Genomic DNA, 16,179 nt, shown 5'->3' with positions numbered 1-16,179 from the left:
CGTAAGTGCGGTAAGTTCCTTCCAAAGCACGTTGTGATGAAGCCCTTCTTCACTCGTGGGCTGCAGAGCTGCCCCTCACCCTCCTGCGCGCCCCTGCCTTCTCCCTGCCTGCAGCATCCCATGGGCTCCTGCCTGCTGGAGCCTTGGCGGCAGCCATGCAGGAAGGCTGCCAGTGCTCTCCCCCATCCCGGACTGTCTCCTCTTTCTGCCACCGAGCCTGGGTGCTGCGCTCTGCTCCCGGCTGCTCCTCACTTGTGCATTTCTGGCGCTAACCCTCTCTTTTTCTCTTCCTCCCCTCTCCTCTCTCCCTCGTGCCATGTCCATCCAGTATCAAGAGCCCTGGCGGCCCGCAGCCCTCTGCCCCTCCTGGAGCACCCTGCGGGGAGCCAAGACACCACGGCGACACCCGAGACGACAGCCATGACCACCACGAGTGCCTCCGCTCGCCAGGGCTACGCGGCTGCGCCTTCCTCCCTCCCACCGCAAGAGAGGGGGGAAAGCGGCCGTGCACAAGGAAAAGCTTTTCCAAACCCCCTCCGGGAGCTGGGACGGCCGTCCCGTGGGTTCAAAGCTCAAAGCCATACAGCCGTCCTACCCGAGTGCAATAACTGGAGTTCCTGCTGTCTCCTGCCACTGGATGGACTCACGCAACTGAGCCGAGGCCCCCAGTGTCTCCCCGTAACCACCAGCCTTATCCCCAGTGACGGTGTCTCCCCTCCCGCAGATGCTGGAAGATAGCGGTTAGCATTCCAGCCGGCTTTCGAAACGAGCAGGCTTCGTGCCAGCACGTTTATAGCCAAGCCGCTGGTGTTACACACCCGACCCCGCCAGCCCCTCTCCGAGCCACGTCTGTGTGCCGGAAGACTCTCTGCGGATGGGAGTTAGCGCGCGGTCAGAATTTACCCCTGCAACCCCCTCCCCAGGCAGCTCCCCGACTCCTGTTTCGTCGTAGCGTGGCTCTAGTGTTAGGGGAAGGGGTTCAAGCCCCTCAGGACCTTGAGCAGGCACCTCCGCAGCCGCCGGTGCAGCCCCCCCGGGCGCTCCGGTACTCAGCACCGCGTCCTCCCACCGCCGGCGGCCGTGCTGGGAGCCGTGCAGCCACATCTGCCCCCCACCAAGCCCAGCACAGAGCCCGGTAGGATTCACCATCTATTTATGCCTTTTACTTTTGTAACAAATAAAAGTTTCTCCTATTTACTGTACGCCAGCGTCTGGCTGCTGCTCTGCCGGCGGAGGGGAGCTGCTCCCTGCAGCTCGTGCCTGGGCACGCCGGTGCTGCGCGGGGAGGGGGAGCCGGGAAGGGCTGCACCCCGCTGCCCTCAGCCGCGCCGGCCACGGCACCGGGAGCCGGGAGCTCCCCAAACTCAGCTGTGCCATTCGCCGTGGCCTTGAGGCAAGTCGCAGCCTTCCGTGGCTCTGCACCCTCCTGTCCAGCCGTGCTGCTGGGGACGGGGAAGGAGCGACGGGCAGCGCCTGCGGGACCTGGGGGGGCAGTGAGCACCCCTTGGCAAAAATCTGACCGCCACCGAAGCGTCGGGAAGCGGCAGCGTCCCCGCAGCCTGGGGGGGAGCCACAGGGATGGATGGGTGAGGATGGGGTGGCCGGGTGGGTTGCGAGCATCCTCCCAGCGCCGCTGGGAACGGCCACGAGCATCCTCTGCCTCCTGCCTGCCATCACGGAGCCACGGGAGGACCAACCCTGCAGCAGCGCCAGCTTGGCTCACGGGACAAGAGACGGGCGCTGGCCTGGGCTGCGTCGCCTGGGCTGTGTCCCCAGGGCTGGGGCTTAACCGGGTGTCCCTCTCTCCGGGGTGACGCACCTTCTGGTGCCGCTCTTCGGCATTCAGGGCACCCACGGCTGCTCCGCGGGGGAATGCTGCAGCCTGTGCACAGCGATCTGGGGCTCTTCCCTTCACCCCTTGTTCCCCCTCCGCCCCGCGCTGATTTTCACGAAACCGGTAGAGCAGAATGCTTTTGCAGCCTCCTCTCAGCCCATCGCAACCAAAATTTGGCAGCAGCTCAGCCCCTCTGGCAGGGGCTGCCGGGCAGACGCCCGAGCCGAGGCCGAGGCATCGCACACCCCGTCCGAGCTGCCCGTCCCGCTGGGGGGGTCCCGCTGGGGCCGGGGGGTCTCCTCACGGGACCCTCTTGGGGCAGAACTGACTCGGGAGGGTGAAACAGCCCAAAACCAGCCGGGACGGTGCAGGATCAGCCCACGGTTTTGAAGCCGGGTCCGTCGGGGGGGGCTTCACTGGGGCTGGGGACTGCAGACCCCGACCATGTACAGCTTTGCTGCTGGGAGGGGTGCGAGCTGCAGACTAATTCCCACCTGGGGATTGCCGCCTCGCATTTTTGCAAGAGAAGGAGGTGGTTTTTAGAGGGCCGGGTACATCGGGCTGCCCGTTTGGCCCCCAGCCCCTCTGTGGGGGCTTTTGTGCTTGGCTGGAGCTCTTAGAGGGTCTCTACGGGTCTGCCCCCCCCCCCTCGCACCTCGTCCGCCGGGCAGAGGTGGGAGATGGGCAGTGGTCTCCCATGTGGCTGTTCCTTCGGAAAATGCCTTTTCCTGACTCAGCGGAGCGTCATCTGCTCCCACGGGGGATCCCACTCAGCTGGGGAAGGAGCGCTAATTGCTGGAGGTGCTGCACGTGGCGCGGTCCGTGGGGTGGGGGTGACACGGAGGGGCTGTGGTGAGGCTGGTGGAGCTGCACGTCCTCGTGCTGCCGCTCCGTGTGAGCCCCTCGACGGGCAGGGGTACCCCCGGCCCCACCACGTGCCCGGGGGTTTGGCCGGGGAGCAGGTGAGCAGCCCCGAATCCCCCTCGCCGAGGTGGGGAGGGAGCAGTATGGAGGCTGGGGGGGTGCGTGTGCGTTTGCCTGGGCTGCACACCGTTGGGAAAAGCATCCGCACGTCTTTCTCTCGTCCTCCATCCCCAGCATCCTCCATCGCCCCGTCCCGGCAGGACCTGAGCGATGCCGGGCGGGGGGGGGGGAGACACGCCGGGGCCAGTGCGCTCCCGGCCGGGGTGGCACTGAGGGCTGTTTGCAGGGATGAGTAAAGCATCGAGTCACACTGTTTAAAAAAAAAAAACCAAACCAACAAAACACTAACCCTTTTTTGCCTTGGCCCGATGCCGGCGGGCGCTCGCCCCACCCTGCCCTTCCCGCACGGCTCCCGCACGGCCGATAGCGCCGGGGATTGGCACAGGCTGCGAGGCCGACGCTTCGCCAGCGCCCGGCGTGTGGCAACAAGCCGGAGCAGGTCGAGAGTGAAACTGCAGCGCAACACGAAGCGCAGATCCTAATCGGGGGCGGCGCGTTTCCACCGGCGGCCCAACACCGCCGGCAAAGGCACGTCGAAAAAAAAAAAAAAAAAAAAAAAATTTAAAAATCCCCAAAACTTTTTCAATTAAGAGATACGTCCCCGACGAGATGCCGGGATGGGGAAACGCAGAGCTGGGCCGGAGGCGAGCGGTGGGGGAGCCCCGAGTTCACTGGGGGCTTGTGGGGGGGGTGTCTCTCTGCCACCGGCCGGATCCTGGCTCACACCACCGCTGGTGTCCCCACTCTGGGAGGGTTTTTTTAATTTTTTGGGGGGGGGAAAGTGTGGAGGGGGTCAGGCCAGTCCCACACGCGGCGGTTCAAAGTCACGGAGCGATTGCGCGCAGCTTTGGGGCGGTCCCTCCCGCGGCGCTCGGGCGAGTTGCTGAGCCTCTCTGCCTCGGTTTCCCCACCTGTGGGAATAAATACCTGCCCGTCAAGCCCTCGCAATTACCAGTGAAGTTAATCACCATATAAAAAAACCGACAGTGATATGATTTGGGAAAGGGGGGGTGGGAGGGGGGGAGAGGAAACCATTTTTACGACCAGACGCACCCCACGGCCCGTTTCTCTTGGGGGGGGGGGGCGCAGAATGGGAAGAGCTGAGCGCTGCCGCGTCCCTGCGTACCCCCTCCCCAAAATGATAACCCACCCGCTGTCCCCGTTCCAATCGCTTTTAGCAGCGGGACGGGCGTCCCCTCGGTCCCGGGATGGGCGTTGGCTGCGGGGACACCCCCACCCGGGGCATCCATGGGTGCTGCACCCACCGCCGAGCCCTCCCCGGGGACCCGTGGGGAGGGCAGGGCGTTGGTCGCCCCCTCCTCGCCCCTTCCCCATCGCCCGCCGCCCGCGGGCGATGATTCACGGCAATTTTCCTTTTAAGGCCGGGCTCGGCGGGGAGGAAGCAGAGGAGGAGGAGGAGGAGGAGTAGGACACTCCTTCAGCCTCGTTGGCTCCTCCCGCTCTCGCTCGAGGCTCCGACGCTCAGCCAAAAACGAATCCCGGCGACGGGGCTCGGCAGAGGCTCCGACGGCTCCCGGCCCCGCTCCTCGCCCAACGCGTCTGCCCTGCGCCCGCGTCCCAGCCATGGCAAGAAACCACCAAGTGCAGAAGGCCAAGCTGGCCGAGCAGGCTGAGCGCTACGAGGACATGGCGGACTTCATGAAGGCGGTGGTGGAACACGGGGACGAGCTGTCCAACGAGGAACGCAACCTCCTCTCCGTCGCCTACAAGAACGTGGTGGGGTGCCAGCGCTCGGCGTGGAGGGTCATCTCCAGCATCGAGCACAAAACCGAAGAGGGGGACGACAAAGCGCAGCTGGTGAACGAGTATCGGGAGAAGGTGGAAAGGGAGCTGAACGGCGTCTGCAAGAACGTCCTGGCCTTGCTGGACAAGTATCTCATCAAGAAGGCGAGCGATCCTGAGAGCAAGGTCTTCTACCTGAAGATGAAGGGTGACTACTTCCGATACCTGGCCGAGGTGGCCACCGGGGACGACCGCAAGAAGACGATAGACAACGCCCAGGAAGCCTACCAAGAGGCCATGGACATCAGCAAAAAAGAGATGCAGCCCACGAACCCCATCCGCCTGGGGCTGGCCCTCAACTTCTCCGTCTTCCACTACGAGATCGCCAACGCCCCCGACCAGGCCATCTCCCTGGCCAAGACCACCTTCGACGAGGCCATGGGGGACCTGCACACGCTCAGCGAAGACTCCTACAAGGACAGCACCCTCATCATGCAGCTGCTCAGGGACAACCTCACGCTATGGACAGCCGAGTGCGCCGGAGAAGACGGCGGCGAGGCTGGCGAAGAGCCCAAGAACTGAACGGCCCCCATGGAGCCGGGGACCGGTCCCCCCCCCAATCCCCCCCCAACTCCAGTCCCTTCGGCATCTCTTCATGGTTTAATTTTTGGTTTGATTTTTTTTTTTTTTTCATTTTTTTGGGGGTGGGGGGGTGGGGGGGAAGGCGTCTCGGCTCCCCCATGCCCCCCCTCCCCCCAGCCTGGATGCTGGGAGCAAGGAGGAGCCATGTGTGGTGTTTGCTGGGCGGCTTTGGCATGGCCCCCCCTCTGCCTTCCCTCTCCCCCATCCTCTGCTCTGGGGAGGGGGAAAGGAGGGAAATGGGGGGGTGCCTCCATCCTGGAAGGCTGCCTGCCCCCCACTATTTAACATTTTTTTTGGGGGGGGGGGGACACCAGCCCAGCATGTGCTGACTCCAAACCCCCTGTCCCGGAGTGCCGGAGCCGTGACGGGAGGAGGCGAAGGTCCAGGATGGGGGTGAGTGGGGGGGATTCGGACATCTCCCTCCATCCCAGGGGTGGGGTGGGGGGGGTCACATATCACCAAAGCCTCTGTGCGTCTCCAATAAACCGTCTCCTGCACGTCTGCCTCTGGTCTGCCTCGTCTCTCCCCCGCACACGTGTCCGGGCAGCTCCCGCCGCCACCGGGGCACCCGCTTCACCTCCCACCCCACCGGCTGGGGGGGGGGACGGACGATGACGATGGGGTCCCCCGGGAGCTGTAGCAGCAGTTCTGCTGCTCCTGATACCCTCCCCCCCCCCGCAGCCCTGCCATAGGGTCTCGGGGTGCCCAGCGAACCCCATCCCTCGGCGGCTGCAAAACTGCAGCCCACGGGTGGGCTCTGCCTCCGCGGGGAGAGGGTTTCGGCAGCCCCCCGTGGAGCTGGCTGCTCCGTGGGGGGCACCGAGGACCCCAACCCCACAGCGGGGGGTGTCCCACCCCCTCGGTGCAAACCCACAGTGCCCCAAAACCTGTCCCTTGTGCAGCCCTCCTCTACATCCCAAAGTGGGGGGGGGGGGGAGCGTGCGGTGGGGCGTCTCCTAAAGCAGCATCGGAGCGCGGGCGGCGACACGGGGACAGCTCTGGGGTGTCATTGGGGTGGGGACGTCCCCGTCGAGGTCCGAGGATGCGCCGGAGCGAGAGAAAGCTCAGCAATTTTGGCCCTGGCGCCCGGCCACGGTGAAGGGCGCAGCTCACCGAGCACGGCCCCCCCCCCCCCTTCCCCCCCTTCCCCTCCGCCAGCGCGAGTTTCGACATGAAAAATAATTACAATAAAATACAGTCATGGCACCCTGGGCTATGAGCTCATCAGATCAAGCGCAGCAGGGCTGGGCAGGAGCCGGCCTTTGATGGGAAACGCCGGGATGCCGGGAGGAAACGTGCTGTGACTCAGGACGTGCCACCCCGGTTCAGCGGGGTCCCCAGTCGGGGACGTGGGGGACATGTCAGCCCCGAGCCCTCTATGGCCAAATCCTGGCTCCTGGGGTTCCAGGAGCTGCGAGGCTCTGGGGAAACTGAGGCACGGGCAGGGAAGCAACCGCCTCCCCCCCCCCACCGCCGCCATTGCGTGTCGGGATCGCGGAGCACCCGGTACAGCGCCCATGGGGCTGCAGGGACCGGCCTGGGATGTAACGAGGTTTGCAAGGGCTCTGCTGTGGGAAAGCGCTGGCTGCGGTGGGAGGTTGGGCTGCGCAAACCAGAACCTGTTTGCCCGGGACACGTCACCTGGAGCAGAGCCTGGCACAGAGCCCCGCCGAGGGGATTAACCCCTGCCAGCCCCCCTTTCCCCCCCCCCCAGACCCATCCCCATCATGGCACCCTGTAGAAGCAAAATGGGTGCTGCCTTGGCCCCGCCGAGGACAGGGTCGGTGGCCCCCGGCAGGCTGCAATTTGCTCGGCAGGTCCCGGCTGAGCTGGGGAGGGGGCCCGGTGGTGTCGGGGAGCGCAGCCGGTTCCCGGGGGGGAGGCCAGTGAGGGGCCCCGACGCTCGGCCTCCACCCGGCCCCGAGCGCTGCCAGCCTGGGAACCAGCCCCAGACCTGTAATTAGCCAAACCGGGGCCGGCCGACGTGAAAAACGAGCCAAGGGCTCTCGCTGGCCCTTGACCCGGTGGTGTGGGGACATGAGCAGCCCAGGCTGGTTAAACTGGGGGGGGAGAACGAGGTAGCCACCCCCCCACACACACTGCTTCTCGGGGCCCGTGGGTGGCAGGAGGACAATGGGGCTCCCACCGGCCTCCCAGGAGTTAACCGATTTCAACAGCACCCAAAATTGCAGCGTGGCTGGGCCATGTAGGAGGACGATGCTCCCTGGCCTCCCAGCCGGTCCGGCAGCTTTTCGGGGCTGGGAGGGAGGCCCCGGGCCCCCGCAACACCTCCCGTGAGAGGGTTGTGCTGCTGGGGAGCGCGGGGTGTTCCCCGGGATCCCCTCTCACGCCTTTAGTTTCAACGTGGTGGGACCCTGATGGAGGGGACCAGGGAGACATTGGGACCCCCCCCCAATCCTCGTCCCCACTGGAGGATGCTCTCAGCATCCCTGGCACCGCGCAGGAAGGGCTGCACAGCAAAGCGCTCAGATACATGTGCTTTAGTGTCTTTAACACCAAAAGAGCAAAGGGACGCGGGTGCTCCAGGGCCAGGGAGTGTCCCCCACCCCGGAGCCACCCTCCCAGCCAGGCAGGGTGCAGGGTTCCGGCTGGCCCCAACCCCGGCTAGCAGCCATGGGGCTAAGGCTACTGAAAAAGGTCTCTGTGGGTAAGCGGGGGCTACTGCCCCTAGCCACGCTGCCTGCGAAAGGCTCTGCCCACGCCGAGAGGGGCTGGAGGGCTGCGGGACCCACAGACGGGATTGTCCCTTGTCCCCGGCTTTCACAACCTTCCCGCAGGGCTCCGTGCCCGGGGCCAGGGCTGGCCCGCTCCTGGCTGCCTTGGCAGGGCCGGCTGAGGCTGAGCCACCAATGGCACCTCCCCGGTGTCGCGGCACCCAAGGGAGACGGCGCTGGCTTGGCTGTCACCGGGCAGCCCCCAGCCTTTCCTGCGGCAGATGCCGTGGGGTCACGCTGGCCCCGTCCTCTGGATTTTGGCCCATCTCATCTGTCCCGCAGCCCTGGCAAGACTCCCGCGATGGGAACGAGCCCAGACCCACACTGCAGTGGCTGAGGGCTGCCGAAAACACTCGGCATTTCATCCCGGTACCCACACTTGAGGTGGCTGACTTGGCCTGATGTGTTTTGGGGGATGGAGAGGGACTGGGGGGGTGGAGTAAACCAGCAAGCAGCTGCGGTGACACTTTGCCGGGTGGGATGTGCAACCAGGGCTCCGGCGTGGTGGTCTGTCCTCAAGGCAGGCGTTGGGGCTGGAAGTGGTGGAGGGGACACAGCAAACCCCGGCTCAGTGGCTGCCACCAAAGCCCAAACCCCTCCATGCCAAAAACCATGATCTGCCCCGATCAGTCTTGTCCAGGAGGTCCCACGCGCGGTCAGGGTGGGCTCAGCCTCTCCCGGCACTGGGCTCGGAGGGGCGGGGGCAGGTAGGACCAGCTCGGCAGAAAGCCTGGTCCCCCCCTCAAAGGGATGTGCCTCAATTGGGGTGACTAATCCTGGCCCTTCGCCCCGGTTGATTGCTCAACAGGAGTGACAGGAGCCAAAGACAGGAGCGACAGGAGCCAAAGTGTCACCTCCCTTAGCCCCGGGAGCCTTGGCGAGGCCGTCCCCTCCCAGAGGGGGGACATGTGGGTGCAGGAGCCGGCTGGATTTCACACCCTGGGTGCCGGGCTGTCCCTGCCCGCCGCAGAGCCATTTTCTGCTTCACCCTGACCAGCAGCAGCGATTATCGTCCCAATTCAGTCCCTGCTCTCCAAACCCAGGTTGCAAAGAGCCGCTTGGTGCGAAAACACCACGCTTTTCAGGCTGTAGCTCTTTTAGACCTCCACATTTCTTGGTTCAGACACGGCAGAGTTCTGAGAGGTCTCTATCACCTTTGATTTCCATTTTCTCCAGCCACCGGCACAGCGCAGCAAGGCCGGCGCTGCAGATACTGCCTAGGTATTAAAATAAAAAAGCCAAACGGCCACAAAAGCTTGTGTAACTCCAGCTCGACCTGCCACAACATCTCTCAAAGCCAAGAAAAAAGCCGCCATAAAACACACATTTTTATGTTCACGTCTTCCGCCCTTTACAGCAACTACAGAGCTCAAAGCAGACCAGGACAAATCCCCAAGACCCCAAGGCAAGGATGGAGTTTCAGCTCCAGTTATGGTTAGATTGGTGTCCAGACCATCAGCCCCAGAAAGGGCTGAAAGGCGGCCGCGGGGTTTCAGCCAGGAATAGCCAGGGAAGTCCCCGGGCTCTTCGGAAAAGAGCTCAGGCACTGACAGCAGACAGGAATTTGCCTTTTATATTTGAAATGTCAGTGTAGTCTTTCATCGTGAACTGATCCAGCTAAAGCACAACTCTGTGTGTGTGTGCACACACGGAAGCGTGTGTCTTCTCCCTCCTTCTCCCCCTGAGCTCCTCCTTGTCTCCAAATCCCGGCCACAAAGTTGTGAGATACAGGAAAATTTAGTTTTAATTCCCCGCCTAGCTGCAGTCCCTGCCAAGCAAGACCCCACTCGCGTTCAGATTCGAGTCAGTGGTCTGCGATCGCTCCGCCAAGGGTCAAACTGTCCTGCGAGAAAGAGCTGCCTTATTTTATGCAAGATCTTGGGCGAGACGCGATGCTGAGTCTGCACACTGAGCTGGGAGCCGGGAGTCTCGCCCGCTCCCATCCTATGTGAGGCTGTGCAAGCTGCCGGGAGGCACTCGGAAGGCTGCTCGGTGTGGACACTTTGCTTTTCATCACCCCAACCTTCCCGATCCACTGCGCTGATGGACCCACACTGCTGTCTGCAGTGGGGGTGCACAGGAGGTGGCACGTCATGCTGGGAGCTGCTGCCGTCACCCTCAAGCAAGAGGGAATTACATGAGACGGAAGGGAAGCCCCACGATTTGGGATCTTCCAGATCCCAAGCCCAGAAAAAGGTGGCTGAGGACAGACAAGCCAGCTGCTGGGAAAGGCCCTACATGCAAACGATGCGCTCCAACCTCCCGCTGAGTCACACAGGGTCTTTCTTAATCAAAAGCCTACAAAAGCCGAGCTTGCAGTTTGCGCGTCGCTGTCAGCGCGCTGCGTGCACACCAACCGCCAGCGTTCAGGCCCTGGCTAAGCGCGCACAAGGAGTGACCTGCTTTCACGTCCCACAGTCGCTCTTCCCTCACTCCCTCCAGCAAACGCTTTGTCTGTGCTCAGGTAGATCATAGAGGAACCCGAGTCGCAAACACGCAGCCTTTCTGCAAAGTACACAACGCACCAGCTGCTGTGACGTTCCCACCAGAGGCTTTTTAGCCTCAGGCTTTGTAGCACTCTTGGTTTTATTTATTCAGGTTCAGCAAACTCACAAGATGAAAGCGAGACGAAGGAGTGTTTTATTAAGAAAGAGTCCATCATTATTTTAAAAAAAAGAAAAACAACCATCTTTCTGTCCTCCTTGAGACAGACTGGAGGCTTCTCAGCCTGGATACTCCTCTGAGCATGAGGCCCATGCACGCTCCTCCTACGCAGTAAACCCAGAACTTTTGTCTCAAGTCTCACTGCAGACGAGACAGCTCAAACGGATTTTTCTTTCTCTGGATCTATCTTGGTCATGATGGGGAGGAGGACACTTGGGAAAGCTGTCTCCTTTTGTCTTGCTTCTCTTCTCTTGCTAACCATGCCTTCACCTGGCTAAAGCTCTCTTGTTCCTCAGGAAAGACCTGGCTTGCCTTGCGCTTGGCCATCGCCTTTCTGCAAAAATGCTCCTCTGTGCAGCGGGGCTGAAGCACAAGAGGTCAAACCCTTACAGCGAGGGAGTCCAGAAGCCTGGAAAGGCTTTCACTTGCTCTGAGTCACACAACGCGGAGATCCCTTAAGCTCCTGGTAGGAAAAGGAGAGGTGTCAAAACCGAGAGCAGCTGTGGAAGAGGTGGGTGTGTTACAGATCCATCACTTCTTCTTCCACAGCTTTGTCCTGAGATTGCACATACTTCTCCTGCACTGCAAGTGTGCTGATAACGCAGTAATTAAGGAAAACAAGGGGCTGGGCTCAAACACTCCCTTCTCCAAGGAGCTCTTAACGTTCTCAGCGAGGAACCAGCCCCACATTAGCCTGAAGGCTGGCAGGAAGACGACAGTACCAGCAGCAGCACGCATCACCCCAGTTATTGCTGGCTCTGGCTGATCGCAGGCCCAGCAAGTACAGGAGAATCAATTGTGTGGTTTGGACGAGGTGGATCGAACCAGTCCAGGTGAGTGTGAGAGTGAGGAAAGTTGTCAAAAGATTCCTCCCGCATTCACAGTATCAATTAGCAACAAATGTGGTGGCTTTGGTGTGGACAACTGTCTGCTAAGGTCTGGGCTGAGCCCTACGCCCTACACACATCTCACCAAACAGCATCAGATGATGTCAGTAACAACCTGGGCCAGCCACCTGCCAGCCCCACCTCCGGCCTCTCTTCCCCAAGGAAGGAGAAATTAAATCTCAACGTAACAGAGGATCAGTGGAGAAGGATACGAAGTAAAGTGGAAATCAGCTCCCACTGCAGCCGACATCAGAGCTTCCAGGCTCCTGTGCTCCTGGTCTCCGAAGGAATAGCCGTTGGCTTTGTCCACCGCCTGCATCACCTGCCGCATGCTCTCCTTATCCTGAAAGGGAGGGAGATGACACACAGGGAATCTGGTCCTTCCCCGGAGGCAAGAGCTCGTGCTGGGCTTTACCATGGACTTTCTCTGAGGCTCTGGGCCACCCACACAACGCCCAACACCCCGAGGATGCTGCCGGCCTCCCTGAGCCCAGAAGGGCCCCAGGACAACCAAGGACACCCGCTGTGGAGCCTGAATACATGATGGGCTGACACCCTCCACCCTCTCGCTCCCTTTCATCACCTCAGCCCATTTGCCTTTGTTAACACTTCTGCAAACAACCAGATGAACATTTTCAGCCCTTGCTCCCAAATGTATTCCTCCCCATCTTCTAATTATTTTGTGCTCCCTAATTTAACCACGTTTTAGGTAATACTTTGCCCAGATTTGAAACGCAGGCACAGAAGAGCTGAATGAAAGGGGAGTCTTAATTCCCCACCCCAGGACACAAGGCCCTCATAGCCCCAAGCTCATCAGCCTTTTCTTTTCCTTTGGCTGCCACAGATCATTTACAAGTCTGGGTGTGTTTCGCTGTCCTCCTCCATCCCCAAATCTCTTTACAGCTGAGGTTTTCAGCCCTCATGGCTCTAAAAAGATGTAACCTAGCTGCTACCAAACGTGCTGACTACATAGCCAACACTCCCTGTTTTCCCTGGCCCACTCCACCTGCTTCATCACCTGGACATTGAGGGGAACAAAGGACACCAGGCTGTAGTCCTCAATCACCTCCACCAACTTCTCATTAAGGCGACGGTAATTTCTGAAGAAGGGGTCAGAAGCTAAATGGTCAACCAAGTAAGAGAGGTCCAGGACCTCTGTGTAATAATCCAAGTTGAAAGCTGCAGGGAAACACCAAGAAGCTCTGAAGGCAACTTAGAAACTGAAGAACACAGTGAGATTTACACCAGTTCCCCAACTGTCTCCCAGCAATACATCCTCATAACTGAACAGCTAATTTGCACCTGACACAGCCCAATTCCACATCTCTCTCTCGCAAAGGCTCTTACCCAGCTTGCCATATTGCTCGATCAGGTCCATCTTGGAGAGGATGTTGACATGGGGCAGTTCCACGTGCAGCATGGTGGAGAGTGAGGTGCAGAGAACAGAGATGAACTTGCCAGGGTCCGTGCAGTAGTGAGAATCTACCAGATGCACCGCAGCAAGCTGGACAGCAAAGGCACAAAGGGACAGCAGAAGGTCAGACAAAAGTCCACCCACTTTTGGGACAGTCTGAGAAGTGGCTATAGGACAAGCTGTTCAGACCTGACTATAACCACATAGGCTCCCACGAAGGGAAAGTTACCACCTGCCTTCTAGCTCCTGCATATAAAACATCCTCATATACGAGTGCACTTATATATATATATATATTTAGAAGTATATATCACCACATTCACAGCCGTGGACCACCTGGGGCATTCAGCACCCAGGTTGCTGGTGCACAGACGGGGTTGTGGGGAGAGTTCTAGGGGTGCTGAGTTCCACCAGCAGTACTGAAAGACACTTAAGCCTGCAACTGCTCTCCCTTTTCTCAGGGCTTCTTTCTTTGCAGATGAAGTTTCCACACTTGGAACTCTGCAGGTTTTTTTTGAGGGTTGGAGCTGGGGTTAACTCTCCTTCTGAACGACCCGATTGCCTCCACATTTCCACCTTCCCCACAGGAATGCTCACTCACAGCACACGCTTGGGAGCTGAAGTGTAGCACACCACGCTCTGCTGGGAGAACCAATTGTCATGTGGTTTGCAATAATAATTAATAATTAAATTAATGAGCAGTTTGATTCCCTGTGTTTTGTGCAGCTGTAACAATGTGGTCCAAGATCTCTGTTAAGTTACTGCCTGCTCCACAATATTACTCGAAGTCAGGGCTCTGTAGTCAAGTGTGGTTGAGTCACAGCTATGCTTCTGCAGCAAAAAAAGCAAGTTTAAAGCTCACAGGCAGGTGTAAGCACTTGAGTGAGCATCAAAACAGCCGTGTAACTATCTTTTTTTAGTAACTAAAATTTCACATACATTTATTTGAATAAAAATAATTCCTAATGTGCAGATTCCCAGTGACATTCTCAAGCAAATGAACTTGCCCTTCTTGCTCACACCATACACGGTTTGCACATTCATGGTTTGGCCCAAATGCAAAACAAATGCAACGTAAGCAAGTTAGCTTGGGTATGGGACTCTTCTCACCTGTGCTTCCTCATTTGCATCTTCCATTGTGCAAGAAAGCACATAGCACGTACTACAACGTGCAGGGCGATTCAGCTTGGCTACAGGAGAGACAGGTATGGCCTGAGATGATGCCTGAATTTCTCACAGTGCAGTGCAAAGGGCCCTCGCTCACCCAGCACACATATCTACCTCCCTGCTACAAAATGCGGCACCCACTCGGAAAAAACACACAAGGTCTGTGGAGAGGACCCTGGAGCAGAGTGAGAGTGCGTGAGGAAGGAATCCATGTTTTTGTTCATGATAATTCCACCACATTAAATGCCCTGAACAAGTCACTTTTTTGCTGACCCCTCTGAGCATAAAATGAGGCAAAATTCCCCTCCTTCCCTTATAAAGCCGTTTCACATGAAAGGCCAAACAGGTTAGGAAAGAAAACAGTCATTAGTACCCACAACTGAAAGCTCTGACCATGCAGTTGCACAGCTTCCGCGCCCCTTGCACAAGCATGTGGGGTGCCAGGTGCTGATCCCAGCTCCCTGTGGAGCCCCAAACCTACCCTGAAATTCCACTTGGCCAACTGTGCGAAGACATTCTTCAGGGCATCGTGGTGGGTGTAGAGCTCCACCTGCCCTGGGCAGTCAAACAAATAGTATTGACCCCTGAACGCAGCCAGCTTCTCCTGCAGCCAGTCGAAGTTGGCCTCCAGGTACTCCATGCAGTAGATCAAGCCCCCGTTGGGCCCCAGCTTCAAGTTCTCCATCACATCGGGCAGGGTGATGAGCTCAGCGATGTCTACAGCACACTGGTAGGGCATCACTTCGTTGGCAGGGTCCAGGTTCACCACTGTCACCTTGCGCCCGATCCTGCCCATGAACTCCTGCATGCCATGGCAGTAGGTTGTCTTCCCGGAGCCCGGAGGCCCGATTACCACCTGGCCGAAGGCCAGCGAGCTCCCCTTGCTGCCCTCAGACATGTCGGCTCATTTCCTTCTTCTTCTGTTGGCTGAGAAAGGAGAAGCTCCCATTTACCATTTTATTTGCATTTATACGAATGCGATGGGCTGGAATTCACACCCAGAGAGCGGGTGGAGAGGAAGGAAAAGCGCCACTGTGTAACTGCTGCCTCTCATCCCATCCCTGCCCAGCTGAGCCCCACACCAGGGCGGACATTACCCTGTTACCCCCCAGCTGGTGATGCCATGGCTGGAAACAGGGGCAAACCCCCACCCAGACCCTCAGGGCTGTGCCTGCAGGATGCAGGTCCCTACTCCTGCCTGCATGTGGGGTGAGTTTCACCCTCGTTGGGTCCTTCCTGATGTGGCAGCGCCCACATGTTCCCTCCCTTGCCCCAGCATGTCCCCATGTCCTCCCCTCCATTTCTCCATGTCCCTCTTCTCCTTCATGTCCCCTCTCCTCCCCATGTAACCCCCATATTCCCACTCACCGCATATCCTCCCATCTCCCCGTGACAGCCTATGTCCCCTCTCCCACATGCTCCTTCCCCCACCCCATGTCCCTTCTTCCCTCATATCCCACATCTTCCGTGTCCCCCCTCCCCTCATGTTCCACCTCCCCTCTGCCTCCATTCCCCCTCTTTTCCTGTATCCCCTTTTCTCCCCTACACCCCCTTCCCCTCCGCGTCCCTTTTCTCCCCCATGTCCCTCTTTGTCTACAACCCTTCTTCTCCCCATACCCTCCCATAACCCCCTATCCCCCACGTCCCCCTCTTCTCCCCCACGTCCCTCTTTGCCTAAAACCCCTCTTTCCCCCATGACAACCTGTCCTCCCACATCCCTCCCTTTGCCTGCACCCCCACATCCCCTCCTTCCCCCCATATCCCCTCTTTCCCCCTGTCCCTTCTACCCCATGACACCCTGTCCCCTCACATCCCCCTTCCCCTCACGCTTCCCTTTCCCCCATGTCCCCTCTTCTCCCTTACGACCCTCGTTTCCCCCACATCCCCCCCCCCCCCCTTTGCCCAGATTACTTCATCCCTCACTCCCCCCCTTCTCCCCTCCCGGCCCCGTTAGACAACCCCCGAGCCCGGTAGGCCGCTCACCGCCTGTCGCCGCCGTTGGTGCCCGCGGCGTTGGGTCCGGGTCGCCGCAGGCCCCGAGCGCCGCGTTCCGGGTGAGGAATGGCCGCCGCCGCCACAGCGGCCCCTGGCGGTCGGAGGACCGCGCGG

General features: G+C 59.7%; 2 protein-coding genes across 2 annotated transcripts; one reads left to right on the top strand and one right to left on the bottom strand.

The window, feature by feature from the left end:
- Nucleotides 1–4,402: 4,402 nt before the first annotated feature.
- Nucleotides 4,403–5,143, top strand: SFN (stratifin; the record flags this gene model as incomplete). The annotated part of the gene is made up of 1 exon (XM_082494282.1): nt 4,403–5,143. One exon carries the CDS (start codon nt 4,403–4,405, stop codon nt 5,141–5,143), a length of 741 nt encoding a protein of 246 aa, XP_082350408.1.
- Nucleotides 5,144–10,560: 5,417 nt separating this feature from the next.
- On the bottom strand, nt 10,561–16,092 carry GPN2 (GPN-loop GTPase 2). Its single transcript, XM_082494269.1, has 6 exons — nt 16,054–16,092; nt 14,552–14,997; nt 12,837–12,993; nt 12,508–12,668; nt 11,702–11,832; nt 10,561–11,195 (listed from the first exon to the last, which is right to left on the bottom strand). Exons 2-6 carry the CDS (start codon nt 14,966–14,968, stop codon nt 11,123–11,125), a joined length of 939 nt encoding a protein of 312 aa, XP_082350395.1. The 5' UTR covers nt 14,969–14,997; nt 16,054–16,092; the 3' UTR covers nt 10,561–11,122.
- Nucleotides 16,093–16,179: the final 87 nt, after the last annotated feature.

This window comes from Vanellus vanellus (genome assembly GCF_965231255.1).
Source record: "Vanellus vanellus genome assembly, chromosome: 22".
NCBI classification, from domain to species: domain Eukaryota; kingdom Metazoa; phylum Chordata; class Aves; order Charadriiformes; family Charadriidae; genus Vanellus; species Vanellus vanellus.
This window is presented reverse-complemented; position numbering and strand designations above follow the sequence as displayed.

Bases quoted from the DNA above. Each gene is read 5' to 3' on its own strand.
- GPN2 (XM_082494269.1), bottom strand. From the start codon at position 14,968: ATGTCTGAGGGCAGCAAGGGGAGCTCGCTGGCCTTCGGCCAGGTGGTA. The intron at 12,994-14,551 runs GTAGGTTTGGGG...TTTGCTGTCCAG, and splicing joins TGGCCAAGTGGAATTTCAGG to CTTGCTGCGGTGCATCTGGT. The intron at 11,833-12,507 runs GTGATGAAGCAG...CCTCCCTTTCAG, and splicing joins TTGTTCCCCTCAATGTCCAG to GATAAGGAGAGCATGCGGCA.